We start from the raw sequence: 25549 nt of genomic DNA on the forward strand, positions 1-25549 counted from the left end.
AACCGTTGTTGATCTAAAATGAAGACAGATTCAGCAACTGTGTGCTTTATTCCTTAGACACATTTCGGTGAACTATTTTTGTAATATAAGTTTCCAAACGAGCCGCCATGTTGGTCCGGTTTGAGATCCGGGAGCAGACCATGGAGCAGCACGTATGGTCGTGCACAAGCATGTACCTCACTAGCTGTTCACGGGTGCGGTACACATTTCCATGGTAACAGCAAGCTCCACCAATCAGAGACATCGCTGTTACACTTAGGATTGTGGTTAATGTAGTGCTTCTCCATGACATCGCGAATAAAACATGCTTTTCTTAAAACAAGGTTGATATACGGAGTTGTGGCTTCTACAGGAGAATATATAATTGTTTCGCAATCTCGTAGCTTCAGGTAAGTCTACCTTGGATGGTTACGACATTATGGCTAATAAGCAAATCTGCGATTCAGAATATGAATGGGATTTTTACTTCCAGACCCTCACTGTTGAGCTCAATGAAACCCTGTTTGCAGTAACATTTCTTGCAGCATGACATGGTAGGCAAGGGGATTATTCTTCATTCTGTAAATTGTGCCAAATAGGGGAACATTTTAGGACAAGTGTCTATCATTTGGTGTATCTGTAAGCTCCACATGTCAAGCATCACTGCCCTGCATCTGATCCCTTGTTCACCACTCTGTGGTATGAGGCAAGCAACGACAGAATTAGGATCAATAAATTATCCCTTTGACAATATGAAACTGCAAGCAGCATCATTAACTGTACTGTAATGTATTTCAATGCAGCCTGTTTTAATATAAGTCTCACATCTTCCTCTTTCAGATATGTTTACACCATTTCCTGTCTAAAGCTGTTTTCTTCTCATCACAAGGTCCTGGGGTTCAACGCCCGCCAGAGGAAAGCCTTCCTCAATGCCATAATGCGCTGGGGCATGCCTCCCCAGGATGCCTTCAACTCCCATTGGCTGGTTCGAGACCTGAGAGGGAAGAGTGAGCGCGAGTTCAGGTAAAGGCCCCCCGATATGCTTCAACTGTGATACACCAAAGTGGTGTTATAAGTTCAAACTAAAATTCTCTTTTTCACACAGTGCAATTTTTAGTCGAGGGCTGCCCGCCATCAAGTTAAGAGCTAGCTCTGGGCTATTTAATTCACTCCTCGCATTTAATTGGTTAGCCCAGGGCAAAGCTCCAGAACGCTCATATGAAGTCTGCAAAGGTTGGTTCTTTCCAATTTCAGGGTTACTTCACTTTAGAAAGCACCGGAGCCAAACATTACACAGATATTCAGAAAGCAAGTAGCCCTGAGTTGTGTTTGTTTTTTCTAATTTCACCTGCAAATGCTACTATCACTACTATACTACTGCTATTGCTCCTATGATTACCATATTGCATACAAGTGTCGGGACTACGACTGGTGCTGCTGCCATTGCTACTAAAGCTGGATTTATACTTTTTAACTGCATTAACAAGGGGTAAATTGTACTAATGCTATTAATGATATCATTACTATTATTGTTCTGCTACTTGCCCTTCTATGACTGCTATCACCAGTGCTTACTATTGCTACTACCACTACTCTTAACACTATGTTCCTGCTATTATCTTGCTTTTATTACGACTACTAGTACTATGATTACTACTGTTATTTTTTTCTATATTACATCAAACTGCTCATACCACCACTACTGCAATTATTTCTGCTATTATTACAGTTAAATACTATAGTACAATTACTGTTAGTCCTCATTCTACTGCCTCTGCTACTAGTGTGTTAGTGTGACACCATTATACATCAAACATCAAAAACATACTGTAACACATATACAAAACCAAAAAGAACCAAAAGAAAAGCATCAATTAGATCATTATATGTACTAATCTACTACTAATAGTGCAAGTGCTTCTGCTACTAGTGCGTGTTAGTGCAAGTAACCACAGAGGGATCACTCTTGTCTCATGTAGGGTAAAGTGTGTGTTTTTCCCCATCAGGGCCTATGTGTCTCTGTTCATGAGACATCTTTGTGAGCCGGGGGCAGACGGAGCAGAGACCTTCGCTGACGGAGTCCCACGTGAGGGACTGTCTCGTCAGCATGTTCTCACCAGGATCGGAGTCATGTCCCTTGTCAGGAAAAAGGTACTGGTTGTTCAACCAAAGACATCTTTAACACAGAGGAATACCAAGTCTTCTGCTGGAGCACTGAGATTAGAGAAAGTAGGTCAAACTGTTCAGGCAGAGTGCAAATGCAGGCAAGAGGAAAATGTATTTCTCGGGTACCTTCATACATCATACAAACCACACATTGTGATGTTTTGTTCGCTTTGTTTGCCATGTAGAGTGTACATCTGGGTAAAGAAAAACACTAACAAATGGTTTCTGGAGTTTTATTTGCCCTCTTCATCTTTATAAGTTTGTGTGTAAAGTCCTTGTCATGATTTTAGTAACTTCCTGCTTGCTAGTTTCAAACCAGTGATTTACTTAATCTGGTTGCACCATTAAAACTTCAGAAATGTCTCAAAGACTTTAGTGATATGTAAATATGTTGTTAGGAAACATTTATAGTGCTGTCCAGTCAAAAAGCAGTCAACGATGTAAACATGAAGTCACTGTAGGATCATTTCCAAAAAGCGTAACATTTAAAGGTGCTAAATGATATATTAAACCTACATGTAAAGTTACCCGTCAAACCTATGTACATGTAGGTATGACTTTATTTATTAACTCTGAAATGTGTGTCAAAGTTAACTAAAGCTAGCTTACCACTACTAATGTTACTAGCTAGCTAACTAGTATTAATTGAGAATGAGGGTGAAATATCCATTTACGCTAATCTAACTAACATCATTTAGTTGTTAAGTCTCATATTACTGGCATAATGTTTTGTCACTTTAATATTGTGTATTTTAGTTAAATGTAATTTAAAATCTTCCCAGTTTCAAGGTCATGTTTCAGTTTCAAACGGGTCATGGAAAGGAAATACAAAGGCATAATGAGGCCGTTGGGAATATCAACATTTTCCTCAGATATAATATAAAATTATGAAGAAAAACAAGATACGACTAAAATTACAATATATTAACTTAGTATGCACCGAAAAATCAACTTTCATGGCCTCCGCCATTTCTGACAACATCAAATAAACACGTCACAGGTTACTCGTGAACTCTGAGCTTTCAGAAACTCTCCACTTGAATACTACCAGAGGGGGGCGTTCATATAGACTCTTCTCATGAACACGGTACACATGACCCCATTTGAAGGCACCATAACGTTAATTTGTGTGGTGTTTATTGTATTTTGAACCTTGTATTGTTTGCATCATAGTAATATTAGTGTTTGTCTCCTAATAGTATGAGATTGGTTTAATTTATGTTTTTGGCACATGGTCCCTAACAAATATGTTTAATGAATGAAAACAAATTTTACATTATAACAAGTCTAAGTTTGAATTTAAGAAGAGTTGGTGCAACCAGACACGGACAAATTAAAACAAAACTTGTGGTTCATTATGCCACATGGACTTTACAAAAGAGCTTGTCCTAATCCCTTATTTGAGGGAAGTAAGCCATCCTATGCAAGAGTAGAATTTTTTATTCTATTACAGTTGAACCAATCTCCTTTTTTGTAGGTGCAAGAGTTTGAGCATGTGAATGGAAAGCTGAGTTCTCCAGATCTGATTCCGATCGGCATGGAGCTGAAGAAACTGACCGAGAGTTTATCTTCTGATCCCAACACACCTGTGCCAGCCAGCCCTGTCGCTACTCAGCCTGGCACTCCTGTTCCACCAGGTCAGAACAAAGTCTCTCTGCTGGTCATGTTTTCTTTTTTAAGGTGAAGTTCATGCTTATAAAAAGTTTTTGCTCGAAAAAAAAAGTTTGAGTTGTTTTTTGTTTTCTGGACTGTAGAGAAGACGGAGTCTCTCTTGGGTACCTCTGAAGACAAGGAGACCACAGAGCAAGATAGCAAGAAGCTGTCAGAGCAAGAAGTGAGTCCTTTTTTTCTTCCACTATCCATCACTGTCATTCTGTTCCCCTTTATTGTCTCATCCATCTTCCCATGGTTCATCACACTTTAACCACACTTGTCTTATCATCCTCAGAAGACGCTCCTGTCAAACTTTTGACACCTTTTTAACTTGTCTCTCTGCCCTCTACCAACTCCTCCTGTTGCCCTGTCTGTTTTCCCCTCGGAAGTCTTCAAGTGCAGAGCCAGCATCTGTACCTGAGAAGGCAGCTGACAGTGAAGAGAGCAAGGCCAGCTCAGAGGAGAAAACAGGAGATGAGAGGGACCGAACTGAGTCACCCTCTGCAAAGACGGAGCCATCTGCCAACTCGAAAGAGTCCGCTTCGAAACAGACAGAGCTATCATCCAGTCAAACCTCACCTAGAAGTGAGTGATCCACGACGATGTGCCGGAAAATTTTGGTTGTACTTTTGATTAATTGAGTCTTTTCTTGTTATCCACAGCGGAACCCTGCAAAGAAACAGAGAAGTCCTCAGAAAAAGGAGATACCGATTCTCCTCTGGCAAAAACTGAAGACAAGGAAAATAAGCCAGGTATACAGTTCATGCTATGAATTAAACAGGTGCAATATAACTGAGCTTTTTTTGGAAAGCAAAGGAATCTTTAGTGGTAGTCCATTATATAGATATTTCTTTTAAGAGATCATTCTGTCGTTTATGTAGCTGTTGCAGATGATATGAAGAGTGAAGACGCATTAGAGGGTCGATTAAATGGAGACAAAGACACCTTGGACGAGTTGGATGAGAGCAGGAAGGAGGACAAAAACGGATACAAAACCAAGTTCATGTTTAATATCGCTGATGGAGGTTTTACAGGTAAGAATAAGTCTGACTTTGTTTTCATCCTAAATGAACCATTGACCACAGAAGAACAGGGGCAGGCTACATTAAAACAGACCAAGTCTTTGTTTTAAATATAACATGAAGTCAGACTTGATATAGACACTTAAATGTACCTGTTGCATAAAGCTTCTCTATGAGAGACTCATGTAGACTGACTTAGATAGCCTGTCGCACAATGTCACACCAAGTATGGAAGAAATTAACAGAAAAGGTAAACAGCATAAATCCAAAGGTCGCTATAACTGTTAAAGACGTTCAGAAACAATTCAACAATATGGTACAAGAATCTAAAAAAGTTATGGATAAACTGTGGAAATAGTTATCTAAAAGTTAGCTAAAATAGTTTATTAAAATTGTAATTATTGTGTTTGTCAGCAGAATACATTTGGAGTTAAAATATAGTATTAAATGGTACTGACTCATTTCCATAATATTGATCTGGATTATTGTGACGCTCAGTTTTAACTGGTGAATTTGAAGTCTTTTCTTAAGCTGAGAGACAAAACTGTTATGGGATGTTATCTAGAGACAAAATAATACACAGGGAATAATGAAAGGAGAAGTATGACAGCACTCACAAAATCACTTCCTAATTCAACATTAGTTTTAAGCTAGTTGTCTCTTCTTGTACACTGTCCATCATGTTTTTTAAACTGAAGGAGGACACTGTGGAACTCACTCACGTCTGTATGTTGTGTTTGGGTATTTACCTCCCCTCTTTCTTTAAAGGGACAGTATGTAGGATTTAGTGGCATCTAGTGGTGTGGTTGCAGATTACTGAGTACCCCTCCACTCACTCCTGTCTTTCTAAGACTGCAATAACGTGAGCCGCAGAGTGCAAAACCGTGGTAACGCCATTCACCTTGCTCAAAGGTCATCCATACCATAATAACACTACTTTCGGAGCAACGGAAGTCAGACGGTGGCTGGCGGTACCACAGTTTTGCACTTTGCGTCTCACGGTGGTAACGTAAAAAGGTTAAAGGCTCTCTCTAGAGCCAGTGTTTGGTTTGTCCGTTGTGGGCTACTGTAGAAACATGGCGGAGCAATATGACGGACTCTGTGAAGAGTATCCCTATGTAGATATGAAGGGCTCATTCTACGAAAACATGATTCTTAGTTTCAGGTGATTATAAACTAATGAAAACATGGTTATGAATATTATATTCAATTTCTGCTAATAGATCCCCCGAAATGTTACACACTGTTCCTTTAACACAACTTTGTGCTCCAGTGTCTCGCTGCTGGTTGTTTATTTTTAGGCACCACAATGACACAGCTTTGTTTTGTCATGAATCTTGTTTGTGTTCTTAATGTGCTCTTACTTCTCCTTTAAGTGCTGGAAAACATCTTGAATGTTACTTTTTTATCGTTGTAAAAACTGTTTGTCTTCATCCTTTTCGCCGGCAGAGCTGCACACCCTCTGGCAAACTGAAGAGCGAGCGGCGCTGTCTTCTGGAAAGATGCACGACATCTGGCACCGTCGCCATGACTACTGGCTTTTAGCTGGCATCGTAACGTATCCTTTCCCAGATGTAGGAGCGAGGCGCTCAGCATCTGGCAAAGTAATGTAATTACTTATGCCCGGGGGGGAAGCTGCAATCAAAGGACTGATATTTACAAACTGTGAGGAGGAGCGATACAAAACTACTTTTTCTCACAAATCTTTTTTATTTGACGAATTTTAAGAGGTTCTTTGCTGCTGTTTGTTGTCCTTGACCTTGAATCTACCTCAGACATGGCTATGCTCGTTGGCAAGACATTCAGAATGACCCACGTTATGCTATTCTGAATGAGCCCTTCAAGACTGAGATACATAAGGGCAACTACCTAGAGATGAAGAACAAGTTCCTGGCTCGCCGCTTTAAGGTAATCCTGAGTCTTTTATAATTAAAAATAACTACTGAAGGCTGAAATAATTCAAGGATTAAAGGATTTGTTATATCTGAATGCAAATTGAAACACTGTCTCTCAAACTGTATCTTCCTGTCACGTCTGTGCTTCACAAACCCTCCCTCTCTCTCTCTGTGTAGTTGTTGGAGCAGGCTCTAGTGATTGAGGAGCAGTTGCGGCGGGCAGCGTACCTGAATATGACCCAGGACCCCAGTCACCCTGCCATGGCTCTCAACACTCGCTTCGCAGAGGTGGAATGTCTGGCAGAGTCCCACCAGCACCTGTCCAAAGAGTCCCTGGCCGGGAACAAGCCTGCCAACGCCGTGCTGCACAAAGGTCTGAGGTCCAGTTTCAAAAATAGCAACAGCCATAATTGTCAGAATTTCTGCCTCACCTGCCAAAAAAGGCTGGTACACTGGGAAAACAATCCTGCACAAATGACATTTACAGGGCAAAGTTACTGCTATAAATTTTTCATACGACATCTGTCAGCCCCAACGGTCATCTGGGCTGTGTTGTGTGTAAAATCCGGTTGTGCATGAAACATTCATGAAAGAGACAAGGGCACATTTAATATTAATTATTATTATCAACACTTCACTGATACTGCATTCAGAAAATGTACTCCATTAAATGCTAAATATTTTTATGTCTCCGGGCCAGCGACAGCACAAACGTCCACTTTGACTCAAGGACCAATTAGAATTTGGTGGTCAAAGGTCAAGGTCACTGACCTCACAAATCATGTTTTTGGCCAATACCAGAGGCTGTATATAAGAAGTGGACGTAGTCACTGTGATGGCACCAATTAATTTGTGGATTGACATTTTGAAGCTGAAAACACACTGTGAAAGGGTTAAAGTTGTAAGACGAAAACACTGACAACTCCCAGACTGGACAACGCTGTGGTAGCGACCTGTCAATCACAAGGTAGCCACGCCCTAAAGCATCCCCTGCTTTATGGTCTATTTGACTCTAAATGGGACCATAATTTACTAAATGAACATCATGCTGTATTGAAGAAGACTTGAAACTAGCGATTGAGACCATAAACTCATGTTTACAATGTTTACTGAGGGAATAAATCAAGTGAGAAGTAGGGTCATTTTCTCATAGATTTCTATACAATCAGACTTCTTTTTGCAACCAGAGGAGTCGCCCCCTGCTGGCTATTAGAGAGAATGCAAGTTTAAGGCTCTTCCACATTGGCTTCACTTCTCAGACCCGGAGGTTGCGAACTGGCCATAACTCAAGAATTCATGCTAATTTTGATAATTTCACACAAATGTCTAACAAGATCAAATTATAAGTGATGACATTTTTGACAGACAGGGATATAAACTGCAACTTGGCTGGTTGGCGGAGGCATATAACCACTAAAAACCACCTTCTCCATTCAAAAAATGTTTTGTTTTTTTAACTAGTTAAAAATCAATGCAGCACTGTAATTGCTGGAGCTACACTGCAAACATGTTCTTGTTATCAATTTTTTTTTGTAATTGAATTATTAAAGTGTTATTTATTAAAACAAGTTTGTTTATTTTTTATCCTAAGGCAGTTGACCTGCCTTATTCTTTTTAGTTTCAAGATACAGACACTTATTTGTAGAAATGACTTTAAACAAGATGATTTCAGTTGGAAACAGTTTTATCCATCTGTCCAGACAGTACATGGAGGGCAAAAGTGCATGAAGACATTTCCACATCATCTAACAGGCAGCCAGTCAAGATCCTGTTTGACACAGTGGCTTCGTTTTGTGTTAATTTAACTCACCGTCAAAGCGTGCTTATAAGTGATTAGTAGGATGGAAGTTTGGGAAGTGGCCAAGACCAAAGATTGTATAAAACGGAGGCGTCAAAATGTCATCTCGTGAAAATGTTGTTATCTGTGACCTTTATTGATTTATCTGTTAGTAAAACATTTTATGGCATTTAGTTCTTGGCAGTTGTTAATTTCAGGCTCTGGATCCCACGATTAATTTACTGTTTTTAATGATTTGAGGTTAGTAACCCTCTTTTTGAATAGGATTTTAAAAAATAACTTTTTCATGCAATTGCCCTGCAGATTCTCTTATTGAATGATACTATATGTACGGGCATTAAACTATTTCTGATAGTGTGTGTGTGTGTGTGTTCCTACTCTTGCAGTGCTGAACCAGCTGGAGGAACTCCTGAGTGACATGAAAGCTGATGTGACACGACTGCCCAACATGCTGTCCAGGATCCCACCGGTGTCGGGCCGTCTGCAGATGTCCGAGAGGAGCATCCTGAGCCGCCTCACCAGCCGAGGGAGCGAGCCGCCACCACAGCAGGTGAGATGGGACGCGGTGGTCACGAAGGTCACGGTGGCTTCAGAAAACTAATCAAATCTCTGGTATCAAAATCGTGTCGAATACAAGCCAGTCTTCTGTTTGACTTTCTGAATAAAAAAAGTAAAGCTATAAGAACCCATTTGCTTCTGAGACCCACGGTATGGCCGGCGATCCCGACCGATCTTACTGTCTTTAGGAGGCTGTAGCGGGCAGGTACTGGTATCATATGACACTAGAAAAACCTAATTAATCCATGGTACCATGTCCTGTTAGGAAGGGGGCTAAATAACGCTCCAAAGTTGGGCTAAATTTTGGCGAGGAAAAACTGGCATGGCCATCTTTACACGTGTCATTTGACCTCTGACCTCAAGATATGTGAATGAAAAAGGGGTTCTATGGTTACCCGATTTACAGACATGCCCACTTTATGATAATCACATGCAGTTTTTTGAATGCAGTATGAATGTGAATTTGAAACGTGACGTCACTGTATAAAATGACCTGTTGTGACCTCTAGCAATAATCAGCCTCATGAAACTTTACAACCATAAACTACACATCTAGAGGATTCAGAGGATGGATGGCTTTCCTGGGTGGATCGACAATAAGGGGGGTTTCGGAGCAGTTTTAAAGAACAGAGTTGCTCACCATACAATCGCTGAAAAATGAAATTCTCGTAGAAATCTCCAAATGTGAAAAGTTTTTGATACCAAATCACAACGTGGTGTTCTTCAAGGTCTTGGTGTCTTAATATTGTATTTTGGAGGGATTATTGATAATTTTTTATCAATTCCCGAGTGATAAAAAATGGTTAAATTTTGCTCCAAATCTGCGTAACAAATGGTATCAACCCCAACATTGCTGCAACATCATAATGTTCTAAGCTCTTATACACTTTCACAATTTATTGTTAATTAAATTAATTCATACTTATTTCTGATTTATGACTAGAACAGCTTTACACACACTTAATCATCAGGTTCCCAGCTTTCAGGTGATGTACACCACTTCTATGTGACATCTACTGTTGACCTGCTATCTCCCCTAATAAAGACAAAAAACTGGTCTATGGTGGGTCTCTTAGGGCTAACATTTTGGCATTATAAGATGGAGATTTCTTTCACTGTTGTCTTGCTGAGGATTATTAGTCTCTTTCATCAATGGTTTGGCTTGTTATTACTATGCTGTGGAGGCTGGTGAGGAAACAAGGCTCACTAACGTGTGCGGCAGGGCTGAGCTCGTTTGAGAAATAAAAGGCTATGGCCTAAAAACTTTGAAGTGTTCTGTAGTCACGACTCAGCAACCACATTATTCCTTCAAAAACCTGTGGAGACTCCGACTCCCTATCCCCCACGGAAGAGTTTCCCCAGGTGTAATGAAAAAAAAAGAGAAAGAGTCTCCCTTAAGTTGTTTACTTTCAGCGCTGAGCTCCACAGTTCAGTCCCAAAGGATTCTATTGTCTCATTGCTTTCATCTCTGCTGCACCTGTTCACCAGAGTTGAATGTGTGTGCTTTATTCTCCGTTATACAAGAGATCATTGCAGCCCAGCAACGCGTTTGGTTATGCGCTCTGACTGGGCTTTTTTTTGGTTGCTATGCCAACTCTTGTCGTAACCAGGGAAACAGCCGGGAATCTGACTTTTTCTCCTTTTTTTTTTTTTTATTTGCTTACTTTCCTACCGCAGGAAGAAAAGTTCTCTCAAAGCTGCTAAACGTTGTATGGAAGGATTGATATCTGCTGTTATCACAGACAGCCTCACTCTCTTGTCATCGTGATACAGAGGAGTCATGTAACGTTGTAACATGCAGCAGGATAACTAATGCTTGTTTCTCAGCCTTTCAGCCAGGGCGGGTTCGGCTGCTCCCAGATGTACAGCAGCAGCTTTGGTGGAGGATTCAGAGGACCAGGTGGACAGCCAATGGTCAACTACAGTCAGATGCCTCTGGGACCCTACGTCAGCGGTAAGGATCATTGTTTACAGTAGGATGTTGTATCATAGGTGATGTGAAACAGGTGCAACTAGAGGTTGTTCGTGCAACTTAAATGATACTATTTGGTAACTGAAGTTAAGTTGTAAGTAGGCTGATATAAATCAATGTTTTGAAAGACTAGAAATCAGATATTTTTTTCTAACATTAAAGGGTAAATATGGTATTTTTTTCAATCTGGATGCTATTTTCCCATGTTTTTGTGTCTAAAGCTGGGCATACACTGTGCGATTTTATCCCCGTTTCTGGCCTGAATTTTAAGCCGTACGACTCATTTTAGAGACGGACTGAATTGCAGCCTCGTCGGGCATCGTTTGCCGTGCAGTATACAAGGGGGACCGAGGACCGATTAACTCCTCCCGACCGACCGTCTGACATGTCAGAAAGTTTGGTCGGGCGTCCACAGGCTCTCGCACAGTTGAAGCAGAGCCATGAGCCGACTCTCCAACGTCAGTGACTTTCTTACAGTAATCCGAGCGTAGCTATCAAGATAACAATGTAGAATAGATATAGCTAGTAAAACGTGGCTAGCTTACCTCCAATTCTCTCTGTAAAATGGACAAGCCATAGCTACTGTCCACGTCTTCCTAGCAACCTGCGAGTCCATAGACGCCGGCACCTCTTTATTTTAGACGTTTCAGCAAACAGGATGGCACAGATGAAAAAGTCAGCACGTTTCTGCCTTGTTAGCATTGTGACCCGTACAGACCTCTGCTAGCAAACAAACTTAACCTGCCTCGGAGCTTTCAAACAAATCTTTATTGACAAATGTCAACAGCCAGAACGGCCCTCAGGGACCGACAGGCTGTGTTTTTTCTATTTTACATGTATAGTGTGAGCACATAAACCGTGAACTTTGACTTTACATCGCAAACGATCTACTCGTACTATAGGAGTAGGAATTACACAACAACATTTTCAAAATCATACAGTGTATTCCCAGCTTTAGTGATCAATGGGGACAACAATTTTTGAAATTGGTCCAGTATGGAGGGAGAACGCTGTAACGAGCTGCGAGGGCAAGTGAGCAATGTAACATTATGTTCACTAAAAGTGCTTTTTTTTGCCACTGACTCAAATTGTTATTAGAAGTGTCTGACAACATTATGGAAAGGACCCTATAGAGAAATAAAATGTTTTTTCTTACCTTTTGCTTGATCCCGTCTGTTTGTTATTGTGTGCAAGTCCCACTCAAGCTGAAGTCTCATTGTGAAATCTGAATATCCGTATACTCTGGCTCAAATAAATACCTCATTTACATTGTGAAAATCATCTAAATATTCAGCCACGTCATTGAAAATCTTTTAGATAACACTAAGGTACGACTTCTGTGCTCCAACACAACAAACTCTGCCCGGCTGGCCTTTGCATTTCCATCATGGATGTATTCCACTATTCCACCGTTGTCTTCCGGCAACACCAGATTTCAGAACGAGACTTCTCCTTGAGCGAGACTCTTTCCATAATGTCAGACTCTTATAATAACAATCAAAGCAGAAACAAGCACTTTTAGTGGACGTAAATGGCGGTGCCAGCTTGCCCCAATAGCATCATATTGCAGCTTGTTTCGCAGCTGCCCTCTACAGCGCTTTCCCTCATTGGACTAATTTCAGATATGAGACAGTTAGACACAAAAACATGGGAAATAAGGTCTTGGTTGAAAAATACCAAAGTTACCCTTGAAGAAGATATTAACATAAATTGCACACAATTAATTATTTATAGTTTGACATATATGCCTAAATTGAATTGATGTGAGGTGCAATTGAATTAAATGATCATTGTGGTGTATTACAACTTAGGTCTTATTTTGATGATTTGTATTTGTAATGATTACATTGTATTCACCAAGTTCATTGCTGAGATCATGAATGCGTGCGGCATCTAAGACACAGTTATCATAATTATCAGTATCACGCCCACGAAGACGTCAGATAGGGCAAGAAACACAAGCTTTCAGACATGTTTTAAACAAACCCCTGGGTGAGCACAAACTGATTTGAGTAATAATTCCCATTCCTTTGTTTTCTCTTCCAAACTGTCCCATCCATCACAGCTGACAGACCGACGCCCTTATTCAACTTTGACCTATCTTACTTACCTTAGTTGCACACACAATGAGGGTTTGCAGACATTTTGGGTATGCTCACTTTCAGTTTTGCTTTCTAATAAGATTCTGAAATTACTGTGCTTGTTCTGTTTGAAAAACCACTGAACATTTGATATGCCATAATTCTAACTATGATATGCTAAGAAAAGTATTCATTTCGTTAAAATGAACCACTGAAATATGAAATCTCTTTTCCTCTTTAGTGTCCTCTAACGGCCCTCCTCCCCCTACAAGCCATCTGGACAAGAGGTCACTTGACTGCTTGAGAGACGTGGCTACACCTGACCTCAAATCAGGCAAACCTAGTGATGTCATCTGTATTGAGGACTAAGCCAGCTCTGTAAAAACTGACCCGAGGTCAGAAAACTCCCAGGGATGGAATCAGTGTGGATTACGGCTCCCCATCTCTCCTCTTTCTCCCGCTCCTTCCTGACTTCTAACCCACAATGTCGAGCTCTCTGAGGCGATTAACTTTTTTTGATTAATGCAGATGTATCTATCTTAACGATTGCACTTTTATCTTTCGAGGAATCCCATAGAAGCATTTCAGTAGATATTGTTAACCCGTGCCGGAGAGAGCTGAGGATGAGGAGGGGAAAATAAAGCAGCTTTTCTGAAAGAGGATTTTTATTTTCGGCTCCGACAGTACGAGGCGAAACTCGAGTTGGCATGACTTTCTGATGCTCTTGATCGGGGCTTCATTCTAAACTCTGTGTTTTGGTCACGCCAGCCTCGACTTTTTCATCCCGCGTGCGCTCCCGTTGCTTTGTATCCACCTGCCTATTCACTGTACACTGTGACTGTGCCCCACTGGAGCTATGAAGAGGAGTGGACGCCTTCAGTCACAGTTTGATAGGAGATTGTTTTCCCTGAGGGCAATTATTGTTACTTTAAATGAATATGTGTTTTGTCATTCATGTAGTAACCAGTGGATATTGATTTGAAAGCATCAAAAACTATTACCATGTATGCAGTAGCTGGACACAGTCTGTCTGAATCCTCTAAAGACTGCCACCCGCTGGTAATCTGGAGAAAGTCATCTCCGCAAAAACCTGCACTTGACTGCAGTACCTGTGAGGGGTTGGCTTCTTGTACTGTATATACTCAGAGACTGCTGTTTATTTTACCTCACATAGGTCTAATCAAATATGTATACATACATGGGTGGAAATCAGAAGCCTGGCGACATGAAGATCAAGCGGAGAAGACGAATGAAAATGATGATTTTAACGCATTTCAGAGAAGTATTTCTGTGTATGGTACAATATTTGTGATTCTTATTATATTTGAATGTTAGTAGTGGCTGTAGAGCTTAACCCTGGGGGCTATGACCAGTGGGACTGCACTATAAACAGGATCCACACACAGGGCTTTAATGTTCAGGCCTAACTGAGAACAGAGTCCTGAGTGGAGAGTGGCTTCCCCTTCCCTGTCCTCGTACTTAAATCCCAGGGACTTTCCCCAGTTCCCTTTCATTGTTAGAACTGAATAAGAACATATGTGCTCATGGCGCGATGTCACTTTAAGTCTAGTACTTGTCGCAAAATGAGCTTTTGTTTGCTTCTCTTTTATGTTGAGGTAAAAATAAGACGTATTTGGTCAATTAAAGAAGACGATCCAGTACGATTTGTCAGAGTCTGAGCCTTCTCTGTATATCTGCTTAAAAGGACCAATGTTGCACAGCATTAACTCTTTAGATAATCACTTCCAATGTCCTCAGTTATGTTCAGGCTCTTTTTGAGAGTTGTTGCTTTACCTGGTGCGAAGATGCGTTAGCATGGTACATATCTTATATCTACTGCTATTATGTGCTAAAGTGGCAGTCCACTAAGTAAAACAATATTTTAGCGTATTACATTTCCTTTTCTATGAAGGCGTCGCTCGAATGTTTGGACTCAAAAGTGCAAATTGTTATTGACATATTTATCTTTTTTTCCCCTCCAAAGACCAGTGGCATTACCTGTGTGTATTATTACAGCCATTGACAGCACTTATTTGACTTTGTTGGGCTGACGATTGTGATTGGACTAATCTAAACTGAAGAGGTAGTGTTGTACAGAGTTGGTATTTTCTTACTCTCCTTTTGCAACTTCAAATGGTTGTCCCAAGGTGCTCTCTTCTGATAGATTGTGTTACTGCAACCCCTCTCTCCTCTCCCATCATTTCTCAGACAACATGCTTCAACTTAGAAACATCATCGGACTGATTTTTAAAGCACCACGAAAATGAACCTTGAAGTGCACATATCAGTTTTTTGCGCTATTCTTTGTTAGCGCTTATCAGTGCTGTTTTGTTCATCGTGTTTCCGTTCACGCCATCGATTACTTGACCATGACATGTATTAGGTTGACAGATAGAACCTCAGAAACATGTAAATACTTGAAAGATTTTTTTTTTTTTCAGAGATAAGTCCATCTCGTACAGATTTATGTATCAAACTGAAAAAAAAAGATGAATGTCTGCTGGATGGTGTTGCCGTAGAAACTGCAGCGTGCACCATTAATCAGAATCATGTCCTTTTCCCCCTCTGGAGTGACGACCACAAAGCGGCGTCGAAAAACACGATACTCCAATGAGATGCAATCAAAACTGAAGTCAGTATGAATGTAATGTCTGTTAGAAAAAAAAGGCTTCAGTCTAATATTATAAATATGTTAACAATGTATGTACATGCTTATTAACATGGCTTCAAAAGCTACCAAAAGACCCTGATAAAAGGCACCTTTTGTTGCAGCGAATGCACAGCATGTGAAGCGTTTGATATGACGGTTCACTTCGGGGGGAGGCGGTAGTGTATCTAGCATTTACAGACAATGAGCTCCAAGCAGTGTTATGGTTCTGAATATTTGTGCTGTATAGCAAATTGAATGAAAAAAGTGAATTGTCATCTTTTTATTTGTATTCTGTGTATTTGTTCAATGTGTTTTAATAAATCTTCTGGACAACAGTGACATTGTGTTGATGTGTTGCCTTGTAGTTTAGTCTGCAGACAAATGAAGAGACATGCTTGCAGTGCCGGCTTAAGGCATAGGCCATATAGGCGGTCGCCTAGGATGCCACTTTCTGGGGGGGCGCTGGTCGCCCTCTAAAAAAAATAGTGGTAGTAATAATAATAATTAAAAAACAAAAAAAAAGGCGGTGGTCACCCTTACTATTTTTTTTGCATTGAGGTAACACATGAACAAATAAAGAAAGAAAGAAAGAAAGAAAGAAAGAAATACCCTTTTCACCCCTGTACCTCTCACTTTTTCATATGCCCGGCCGCACTTTTAAAGAAAAATCTAAATTTTTGTCTTAAAACCATGTGATGTAATTTATGGGGCTAGTGTTAGGGTTCTGGGGGGTTGCGGTAGCGTGGGCGAATTTTGCCAAGGGCGCCAAAAGGGCTAGAGCCGGCCCTGCATGCTTGCGAATACTTGAGCCGAGTTGAGGAGGACTTCATTATTTACCTTGTGTTCATTAAGGAGCTGCATGTCACAATCTGCATGAGCCAGCAGTGCTTTAATGTGATTAGAGACAGAAATAGAAACGCTGGTGTAGTCAGTGAGGAACAAAAATAGCAGACAGAAGCCATTCACAGAGTAGTCACAGACGAGTTCAAAGATAAAACAAGAAAGTTTGAGAAACTCTCAAACCTGACTATGCCACCATAATGTCATCATCATATTTCAGATATGTAACGTTAGCCTATCATACAGCCAATACCACAAGCTGTACTCCAGGTTTGATGTTCTGCTCTCCCTGATGTACATTGTTTTATGTGAGCTTGAGAGTGTCAAGCATGTGTCTTAACATATTTAATACATGTAGTGTAATGTAATATATTTCATGAATTTATGTTTTATCTTCAAGTCTATTTTTTGTGTTTTACCTGGCTGAGAGACAAATTTCCCTCTGGGCACAATAAACTTAAAGGTACAGTATGTAGGATTTGGTGGCATCTAGTGGTGTGTTTGCAGATTGCAACCAACTGAGTACCCCTCCTCTCACTCCTCCCTTTCCAAAACTGTGGTGATGTGAGCCGCTGAGTGGTGCAAAACCGTGGTAACGCGTTCGCCTCGCTCAGAGGCCATCCTTACCATAATAATACTACTTTAGGAGCAACGGAAGTCAGACGGCAGCTGGACGTACCACGGTTTTGCACTCTGCAGCTTACGTTACCGCAGTTTCACAAGCGTGTCGGAGAACTACGGTGGCTTTCAGGTAACGTAAAAAACGAAAGTCTCTTGCTAGAGCCAGTGTTTGGTTTGTCTGTTCTGGACTACTGTAGAAACATGGTGGTGCAACATGGTGGCTGTGAAGAAGACCTATGTAAATATGAATGGCTCATTCTAAGCTAACGAAAACACACCGATTCTTAGTTTCAGGTGATTATACAATAAAGAAAACATAGTTCTGAATATTATATTCCATTTCTGCTAATAGATCCCCCAAAATGCTACACACTGTTCCTTTAAAGTTGAAAATAAAGAAAATAAATAAGTCACTCCCGTGGGAAACAATGAAATGATGAAATAACTGGTACTTTGGCCGATGTATGACCCAAAGTAATAAACCAAACCCAAACTAAAAGGGTAGTTAAATAGACATATTTCCAGCCCCAGCATCTTTTAGGGAGTGGGGGATAATTTCTCGGCTTTAATTGCCATTTTCTTGCATCGGTAAAACTTGCAATTTAAGATAATGCAATCCTCTCATTATATTTCTTTCCAAGTTGGATACCAGAGTGCTTATTTCATGTGTTTTCAGTACAGTCTAGGATCATTTACAGAGTGATGAAACTGCATATAAGCACACACAGTCAACAAAAAGATGATGGCATCAAGCTTGTGCTGCTTTTACATTTATTCACTCCACATTATACTCAAACTTTTATTCCATGTTCTCAGAGTTCTCAGTAGTCTCATGTATTATTTCCTGAACAATAGGATATAATATACACTATATGATATATAGTATCACACTTGTATGTAGCATAAGGTACTCTTCTCTTTTGTGCCTCCTCGGCTGGGCCCTATGTAGAGCCAGTGGTTACCGTAGAAACATGGCAACATGGTGGCCGGCTCCATGAAGAGGATGTAGATACAAACGGCTCATTCTAATGTAACAAAAACACAAAGATTCATATTTTCAGGTGATTATACACTTAAGAAAACATTATACTTTATACTCGATTTTATATTCCATTTCTGCCAATAGATGCAGGAATGAGTCCTAAAACCCTGAAATGAGTTAGCATTTTAGCACTTCCGGTTCCCCCCTCTGGAAGTCAATGGGTTTTTAGTTAGATGCCTGAAATAAGGTCTGTGGTTAACACAAGCTGAAGAGATTTTAACTTTTTGTTCTACGACAAAAAATACATCAATAAATACCCCACTCGTGAATTTTGAAGCTTTTACGTGTCTTAAAAAAGGCGGTTGCTAACAAGAGGCTAAATGTGACTACTAAACGTAATCATGCCCACTCATGCGTATTTACAGTCCGTTGTATTTAGGCTACTCATGGTCATGCGACCGTGGTGTCCTTTATAGCCTAACGTTAGCTTTTTACTTCTGCCGATTGTATTCACACTATAAAATTCATAAAAGTTTGTTTGTGAAGATTATCTTATGGAACAAAAAGTATACGTATCATAAACGTTTGTTCGCCACAGAGCTTATTTTCTGCAATAATCCAAAAGCCAATGGAACAATCCCATTGTCTTTTTGTCGAGGGAACCAGGGCGATGCTAACTTCCTGGTTGGCCTATATAAATACGTCATCCCTGCACCACTCTATCCACCTTATTCTCTGGGGCGTTACTGTAGAAATGATTATGGGTGTAGCTCACGGTCTTTTGAAAACTAATTTGCCTTCAATTTAGCAAATCCTGCTTCACAGATATTAACTAAAGGGATTGTTCTTGTGACCAACAGTACAGTTTCCATTGCTGACCTTCAGACGAGGAATCCAGAAGAATATGGCTTAGGAACCTAAAAGAAACCACCCGAAACCCTGCATGTGTGCTCATTTCATTTAGTCGACAAAAAGCCAACAGAGGAAAACCTGTATCCTACTTTGTGGTTGGGCTACGAAAGAGCAGCGGAGAAGAGACGTTGGGTCCTTAAAAGCAGTGCCAGGAGAACACCAGGTATGATTTAATGTATAGGGAGGACACAGCATTGCAGCGTTGGTTTAATGACAGACAGTTACTTTTACTATTTTCTGTACAGTTTAAAATGTAAGGCAGTTTATGGCACGAAGTGCAGGGTGGCATTAGACTAAAAATAGTTTAAGTAAAGTTATCTGTTTAGAAATAAAAACAACCTTGTTACTGTGGAAGTACTGATCTGCCTCAGAGCTTTTCAGATTGTTCATCGCTTCACCGTCTGTAGCAACGGAGTCAACAACGTAGCCAAATGTGCTAGTGTAGGTTATCTGAGGCCACTTCTTCAGGTGGTCCTCCCATCCCTCCATAGTAGAAGGCAGAGGTATGATCACATTATCCTGTCTGAGGTGTAATAGGTGGTGTTCCCACATGTTTCACTATATTTTTTAATACAATCGCTCTAGGAGAGAGGATTAGCGTACCGTTACCATGGAAAACGCCGGTTCAGTGACACGACGCGCTGAAAGTTGCGCTCATAATTCATGCAAGGCATCATGGGAACTAGGAATGAGGTGGATAGATCCCCTAAATGCTGCACACTGTTCCTTTAAATAAAAAAATAAATAAAAAAAACTCTAATGCTGCTGATACTTTTTTCATACACTGACAACAGACATGTTCATTAAAACTGCAGTCAGCATTTATAAATTTGATACAAAATACTTGTTTGTGTTTATTTTGCATGAGCAAAGTAACATTGTGCCTTTGTAAGTTGTATCAAATGCATCACATGTATTGCTCCCTTCAAATCTCCATTTCTCCACAACCAGAAATCAGTTCTCCTTTTTAAATCTCAGCCACTACTAAGAAATTCATTCAGCTGACTCCAGAGCAGTGTGAACAATCAACTTCAATCCAACACGGAAGTGCTCTGAGACAATCCTGCCCCTAATTCCTTTCGTCCTGCCCACTTGTTCTGCATAACTCCCCCTGATTGGTACAAATACGCCCCCTCTAGGCTTCTCATTGGCCGCATGCTTGACTTTGCCGCTCTGCTATTGGCCGGCTGTGTTTGAGAGCCCTCACCGTGCTTTGTGCTGCTGTCTGGGGCAGCAGCAGCAGCAGCAGGGGTCTGGAGAGTGGGAGGAGGGAGAAAACCAAAGAAAGGACAGAATGAGACTGGAGGGGCTGAGTGGGGGGAAAGGACCCATCTAAAAAAGAGAGGGACAGAGAGGGGAGATAGAGGGAGGAACACTACCAGAGGCGAGAGAGAGAGAGAGAGAGGAGGAGGGAGCAAAGAGGGTTACCTCATCTAGAGCTGCTAGTGCACACGGTGCCGGGAGAAGTTGTGGGAAAGTAAACAGCACAGGAGAATTCCTATCTGATTTCAGCCACTTGCAGGAGACCATAAAGATGACTGCACTGGACCTGACGGTGTGGTAAAAACTGAGAGTGTATGGGAGGTTACCAGGATTAAAGGGTCACCAGGGAGTGCCTCAAGCTTCTCGGGAGGACATACTACTGCAGACAAGGAGGTGAGAGGCGTATATATATTTGCTGTCCTCTAAACACTTCATTCTGTCTCTCCTCTTTCTCACCCTCAGCATGGTTAGCATGTTGCAGAGGCTGCAGCAGCTTTGTCCAAAGGGGGCCATTGATGGAGTGGAGTTAGGGGGGTGGGTGGTTGTGTGCCGGTTTGTGTCTCAGTCCGACAGCTTACAGGAGCAGCTGAGAGAGGACAAGGCGGAACGTGGAGGAGGAGGAGAGGATGGGAATGGCAGGTACCCGTGTGGCCCTTTGGCAGAGTACACACCATCATGGACGATTAAACCTGAGCCTGCCTCAGAGAGCCGGCGGGGCTACAGAGCGTGAGGCCTTGTTATGGTTGCAGCAGATCCTGAGACAGACACACCAGGAAAGGATGAGCGAGAGATTGTTCGGCTCATCCCAGACCCACACCTCTGGTTTTTGCAGCACCACTGCACAGCCCTCCCACAGCCCTCCCACAGCCTTGGGCTATAAAAAGAGATTCCCTGGCCCGGGCCTGGCCTTAACCATTCCAGTTTGACGGTTGCTTCCTGGAGTACAATAGCCCCTCCCAGGATGGATTTCATGCTGCCTCTATACAGAATAGAGGGGGGAGACAGGGAGGAGGAGAGGGGTGAGGGGGGACCTTCTCTGACCAAGTCATTTGCATTTTAAGCTCGGCCACTGTTTCTGCCTCACTTGCCGGATGTCCAAGAAACTCCATGGACTCACTGTATCAGATTTTTGTCTCCTTGGTCACAGTCCAGCTCTTCCAACAGACATTAACAATCCATGCATGCATGGCCCGAAGCTACCACAAAGACTCTACTATCAATGGGGAACCCTTTCCCTTTTGCCACACATTCACCCATGAAATGTTGCACTCACACAGTCCCACACGCAAGGCCTTGGTGCTCAAGTACACAATCAGTCATTTGATAGCGGTGACACGCCTGCCAAATGTTTAAAAGGTGTTCTGTGTTACTGACTACACCCCTTTGGGAATGACAGATAATTCACTAATAGGAGGAATTCAGGGATGTTTGTAAGTTGAGGCTTATCTACAGTATGTTGCTGTCAAACTCACATCACGTAAACCATAGAAACGTGGCAGGATGGTCAGAGCGGCGGGCATTTTTACTGTTGTCGTTGCAATCGTTGTAGCAGGGTAACTTCCGTATGAATTAAAATAACTTACAGCAAGTAGTGGACTCACTGAGGTGATGTTTTGCAGTAATGACTCAAACGAGCATTGGAGTAGTAGCCTATTAACGCTACGAAGCATAGAGAGCCAGAGTAAATGAGTACAATTTAACAACCTAATTCTTCATCCACACACTCTTGTCACAGTGTAGGAAAGCACATTGCTATCGCCAGATGAACATTTTTAGAGTTGTTCCAATACCAGCAACCCAAAATTCGGGATTGGGTATTGGCGAGTACGCCAGTTTATGCACCGATCCTATACCGTAATTTAATAACCCAGAAAAAAATCAACTTGTTTAATTGGAAATCAATTCGCCGCTCCAAAACAGTAGCCTTCACTGTGCTGTTGCCAAGGATGTATCATGGCTGCCACTGGCAACTACTGTCCACTATCCATACATGGTCAGTAGTAAACAGCTGTTAAATAATAATAATAAACACTATATATTATTTTTATCAGGCTGGTATCGGATCGGTTCTTGGTATCGGCCGATACCGCAAGTTCAGGTATCAGAATCGGTATTAGGAAAGAAAAAAAAAAGGACATGCTACTTAGCCAACAAGTCAACCATCCGTCTCTGGAGCTGCGTCCCTTCACTTCCTGGTGAGCTGCAACCACACTTTACAGTCCCACTGACATGTGTTCTCTCGTCACCATAACAACTAACAACAAACGTCATTTTCTTTTGTACTAGTCAAACTACCACTGAAAACAGTTCAATGTCCGTTCTACTCCTATTCTATTTCTATGACGTCACCCAAACATGACTTTTTTTATTACAAGGCCAAAGCAACTCAACTACACTGGTTTAAAGAATAATCATCACCTAATCTCTTCAGCATTTGCTTACATTGAGTTGTAGGTAGTTGGCCAATAGTGAAAGCATTGTATGATAATGAACGAACATTTTCATTCAGGAGTATATTTTCATAGATGATATCTGGTTTGACTGGCACATCAAAGAGCAGCCACCCGCTCTTTTGCACTGATGAAAGTGACAGCAGGCCTCGCTACCTGAGGCTGTACAATAGCTAACATCAGACAAACACAAGGACTGATGCCAAAGGCAACAGCTGACTGTGGGAATACAAGAGTTTTGGTCACTGCACCTGCCCAACACTGAATTGTCAGAGACAGTTTACATCCGAAGTTTTCAGATCAAAGTAAGTGTAGTTCAAATAACTATTGTTCTGTCCTCTGTGTTGTGTCTCACTTGTTGTACTTTTAGTGATACTGTTGTTCAAGAGTGAGATCAGGCGGATTTTGAGAGGAGGAAACTAGTCTCAGCACTCAAAGGAAACTTCATCCTGGAGCTTTTGACTTTGAAAAGAAAATAGATTCAGCTTTTAAATTTGGACACTTTGATCTTAGTCTTTACTATTTCTAATATGCACAAGTAGCAAGGATCATCCCACAAACTGAAATCAAAAGGCCTCGTACTTCAAAAGTGACTTTCTTAGTGGTGGTGAAATCTTGAAGCTATGACCATATAGTGAAACACTGGACTTTAAAAGTGAGGCTGTTTATTAAAAAGACAGAATGTTAATAAATTGGTCTGTGGGTCAGCTTTACCCTCTTTATAAAGAAACAATTAGCAGGAGAAAAGCATCGTCTGTGTACTATATGAAAGGTGTTACACAGATTTTACTCATAAAGGTGACTTCATGTGTCTTGGGGATAACTACGCCTCTGCAGTTTTGTTACAGTTCTTTTGTGGCTCTGGAGAAGCTGTGTCAAGTCAGAGATTCTCTCAAAATAACCATGATGACATGTCGGCTTGGGGTTGAAACCTGGAAGTGGAGTCTGAAAGGCGTGGACATGTACCAGCCAGTGTTTAACTATTTGTTGCATCAGGGCAGGGTTTTCAAAGTCTGACATTACGGGTCCCCTCACAGACAAAATTGAGACAACTGCGACCCCGAACATCCCCCGTCATCTGTGTCATACTGTGGTCTACTACTTGATCTTTTTTCATTTAATTTCATTTAATTTATTTATGTGGCTCAGGACCATGATCACATGGTATGGAGTACAAACAGAACATACAATAATAACAAAACGATGCCACACGGCATGGCCAAAGTACAACACATGTTACTTAAACAAAGGATGGCCATTTTTCAAAAAGGCATCTAGTTTACAAATAACCTTTCCCGTATCTGATTGTAATAACAATTCATTATGCTTACATTTTTACATGCAAACAAAATAGGATACTTGTGTCCTGAGCGATTGTCATTACAAAGGTTACAGATCCTCTGGTTTCTATCCAGCCCTTTATATCTTCCAATGACCTTAGCCTATATGTGTTTACATTTTGGCAAATTGGCACCATTAAAAGTACGTCGCATTAGTAGTTCCTATTTGTCATATAACCATGGATGTTGACTGAGTTATGACTCCGAGAAGTAGTAAGATTTTTGACGCTAATTGCGGCAATCAGTGGGGCTGAAGTATTTCAAAGGTGCAGTGTGTAGGATTTGGCAGCATCAACCGAAACTTCTCACGGTGCCAAATGTGTAGGAGAACTACGATGGCCAACGTGAAAATGAAAAATCGGAAATGGCCCTATCTAGAGCCAGAGTTTTGTTTGTCCGTTCTGGACTACTGAAGAAACGGCTCCCCCTAAATGCTACACACTGTTCCTTTAAAGTACCTGCCACTCCACCTGTTGACCGTGTTGATAAGTGGGCCAAAACAGCATGCCAAACTACGATAACTAACTCCCTGATCTTTTTAGAACGACAGCATGCAACTTTCACATTTCTTTGCTTCATGTCACTCCCTCTGTGCCACTCTCACAGTTTGAAAACCTCTTCATTAGGGGAAGTGTATAGCATCCATTACTTATGAAACTCGACCCACACTAGGAACTAAAACTCTATATGTCTCGGCCTCTGTTTTTTTTTTTTACCTTTCCTTTTCTCAGTCTTTCTCTAGTGAGTCCCCAAACACTTGATGGTAGTGCAATTCTAAATTTCTGGAATACCACTTTAACGTGTAACATGTGCATAGGACAGACATATCTATCTGAGATATAAGAGATGGGTTTGGTGTCGTGTGGGGAGTTTACATTTAACATTGAACCCAAACGCAGAGTTACAGACAGAACAGGTAGTTTTTAAATAAAAGCGAGCTTTAATAAATCAAGCTGAAATAATCCGAACAACAGAAAAAACACCAGGCATCAAGAAAAAACAAAAATGCAGGGAGGGGAACAAAGTACAAAAGAACAAATGGAAACAAACAACAAAAACCAAACAGAGGACAAAACCAAAAATCACAAACCAGGGAAACACGAGGAACACCAGGATCAGGGCAGGAGGTAACAAGTAACACGGAGGACAAGGTAGACGGGGCTGGAGAGACAATCAACAAAAGGCGGGAAAACAAACAAAGGTGGGAAGTAAAACCAGACAAGACACAGGAGGAGTGAATTACAAAATAAAACAGGAAACAGGAATGAGAATATAAAAGAAACCAAAACACAAACCAAAATCACATAAACATAACTAATAACAAAGACTGGCACAGCCAGAACATGACATTTGGTGGCTGCACTTTT

At 41.2% G+C, this 25549-nt stretch overlaps 2 protein-coding genes across 7 annotated transcripts in view; both read left to right on the forward strand.

Annotated features, from left to right (window-relative positions):
* The window catches only part of chd5 (chromodomain helicase DNA binding protein 5), a 56800-nt gene extending 43019 nt beyond the window's left edge, over window positions 1–13781 (forward strand). For 3 of the 4 annotated variants that reach the window (XM_074639189.1, XM_074639217.1, XM_074639200.1), the window contains 13 exons: window positions 869–1002; window positions 1986–2130; window positions 3623–3782; window positions 3900–3979; window positions 4188–4383; window positions 4461–4550; window positions 4680–4832; window positions 6270–6378; window positions 6596–6728; window positions 6893–7088; window positions 8900–9063; window positions 10899–11025; window positions 13366–13781. In XM_074639189.1, coding sequence (XP_074495290.1) covers window positions 869–1002; window positions 1986–2130; window positions 3623–3782; window positions 3900–3979; window positions 4188–4383; window positions 4461–4550; window positions 4680–4832; window positions 6270–6378; window positions 6596–6728; window positions 6893–7088; window positions 8900–9063; window positions 10899–11025; window positions 13366–13493 — 1815 coding nt within the window. In that variant the 3' untranslated portion in view covers window positions 13494–13781. Of the gene's footprint in view, window positions 1–868; window positions 1003–1985; window positions 2131–3622; window positions 3783–3899; window positions 3980–4187; window positions 4384–4460; window positions 4551–4679; window positions 4833–6269; window positions 6379–6595; window positions 6729–6892; window positions 7089–8899; window positions 9064–10898; window positions 11026–13108; window positions 13193–13365 lie in introns of all 4 variants that reach the window. The other variant, XM_074639209.1, reaches the window with a different exon arrangement.
* A 6598-nt stretch (window positions 13782–20379) lies between these two features.
* arhgef10la (Rho guanine nucleotide exchange factor (GEF) 10-like a) overlaps window positions 20380–25549 on the forward strand; it is a 148821-nt gene continuing 143651 nt past the window's right edge. For all 3 annotated transcript variants that reach the window (XM_074639229.1, XM_074639244.1, XM_074639238.1), the window contains exon 1: window positions 20380–20785. The gene's annotated coding sequence lies outside the window, so the exon portion shown is untranslated. The remainder of the gene's footprint in view (window positions 20786–25549) is intronic.

Source organism: Sebastes fasciatus, chromosome 1 (assembly GCF_043250625.1).
Source record: "Sebastes fasciatus isolate fSebFas1 chromosome 1, fSebFas1.pri, whole genome shotgun sequence".
Classification (NCBI taxonomy): Eukaryota; Metazoa; Chordata; class Actinopteri; order Perciformes; family Sebastidae; genus Sebastes; species Sebastes fasciatus.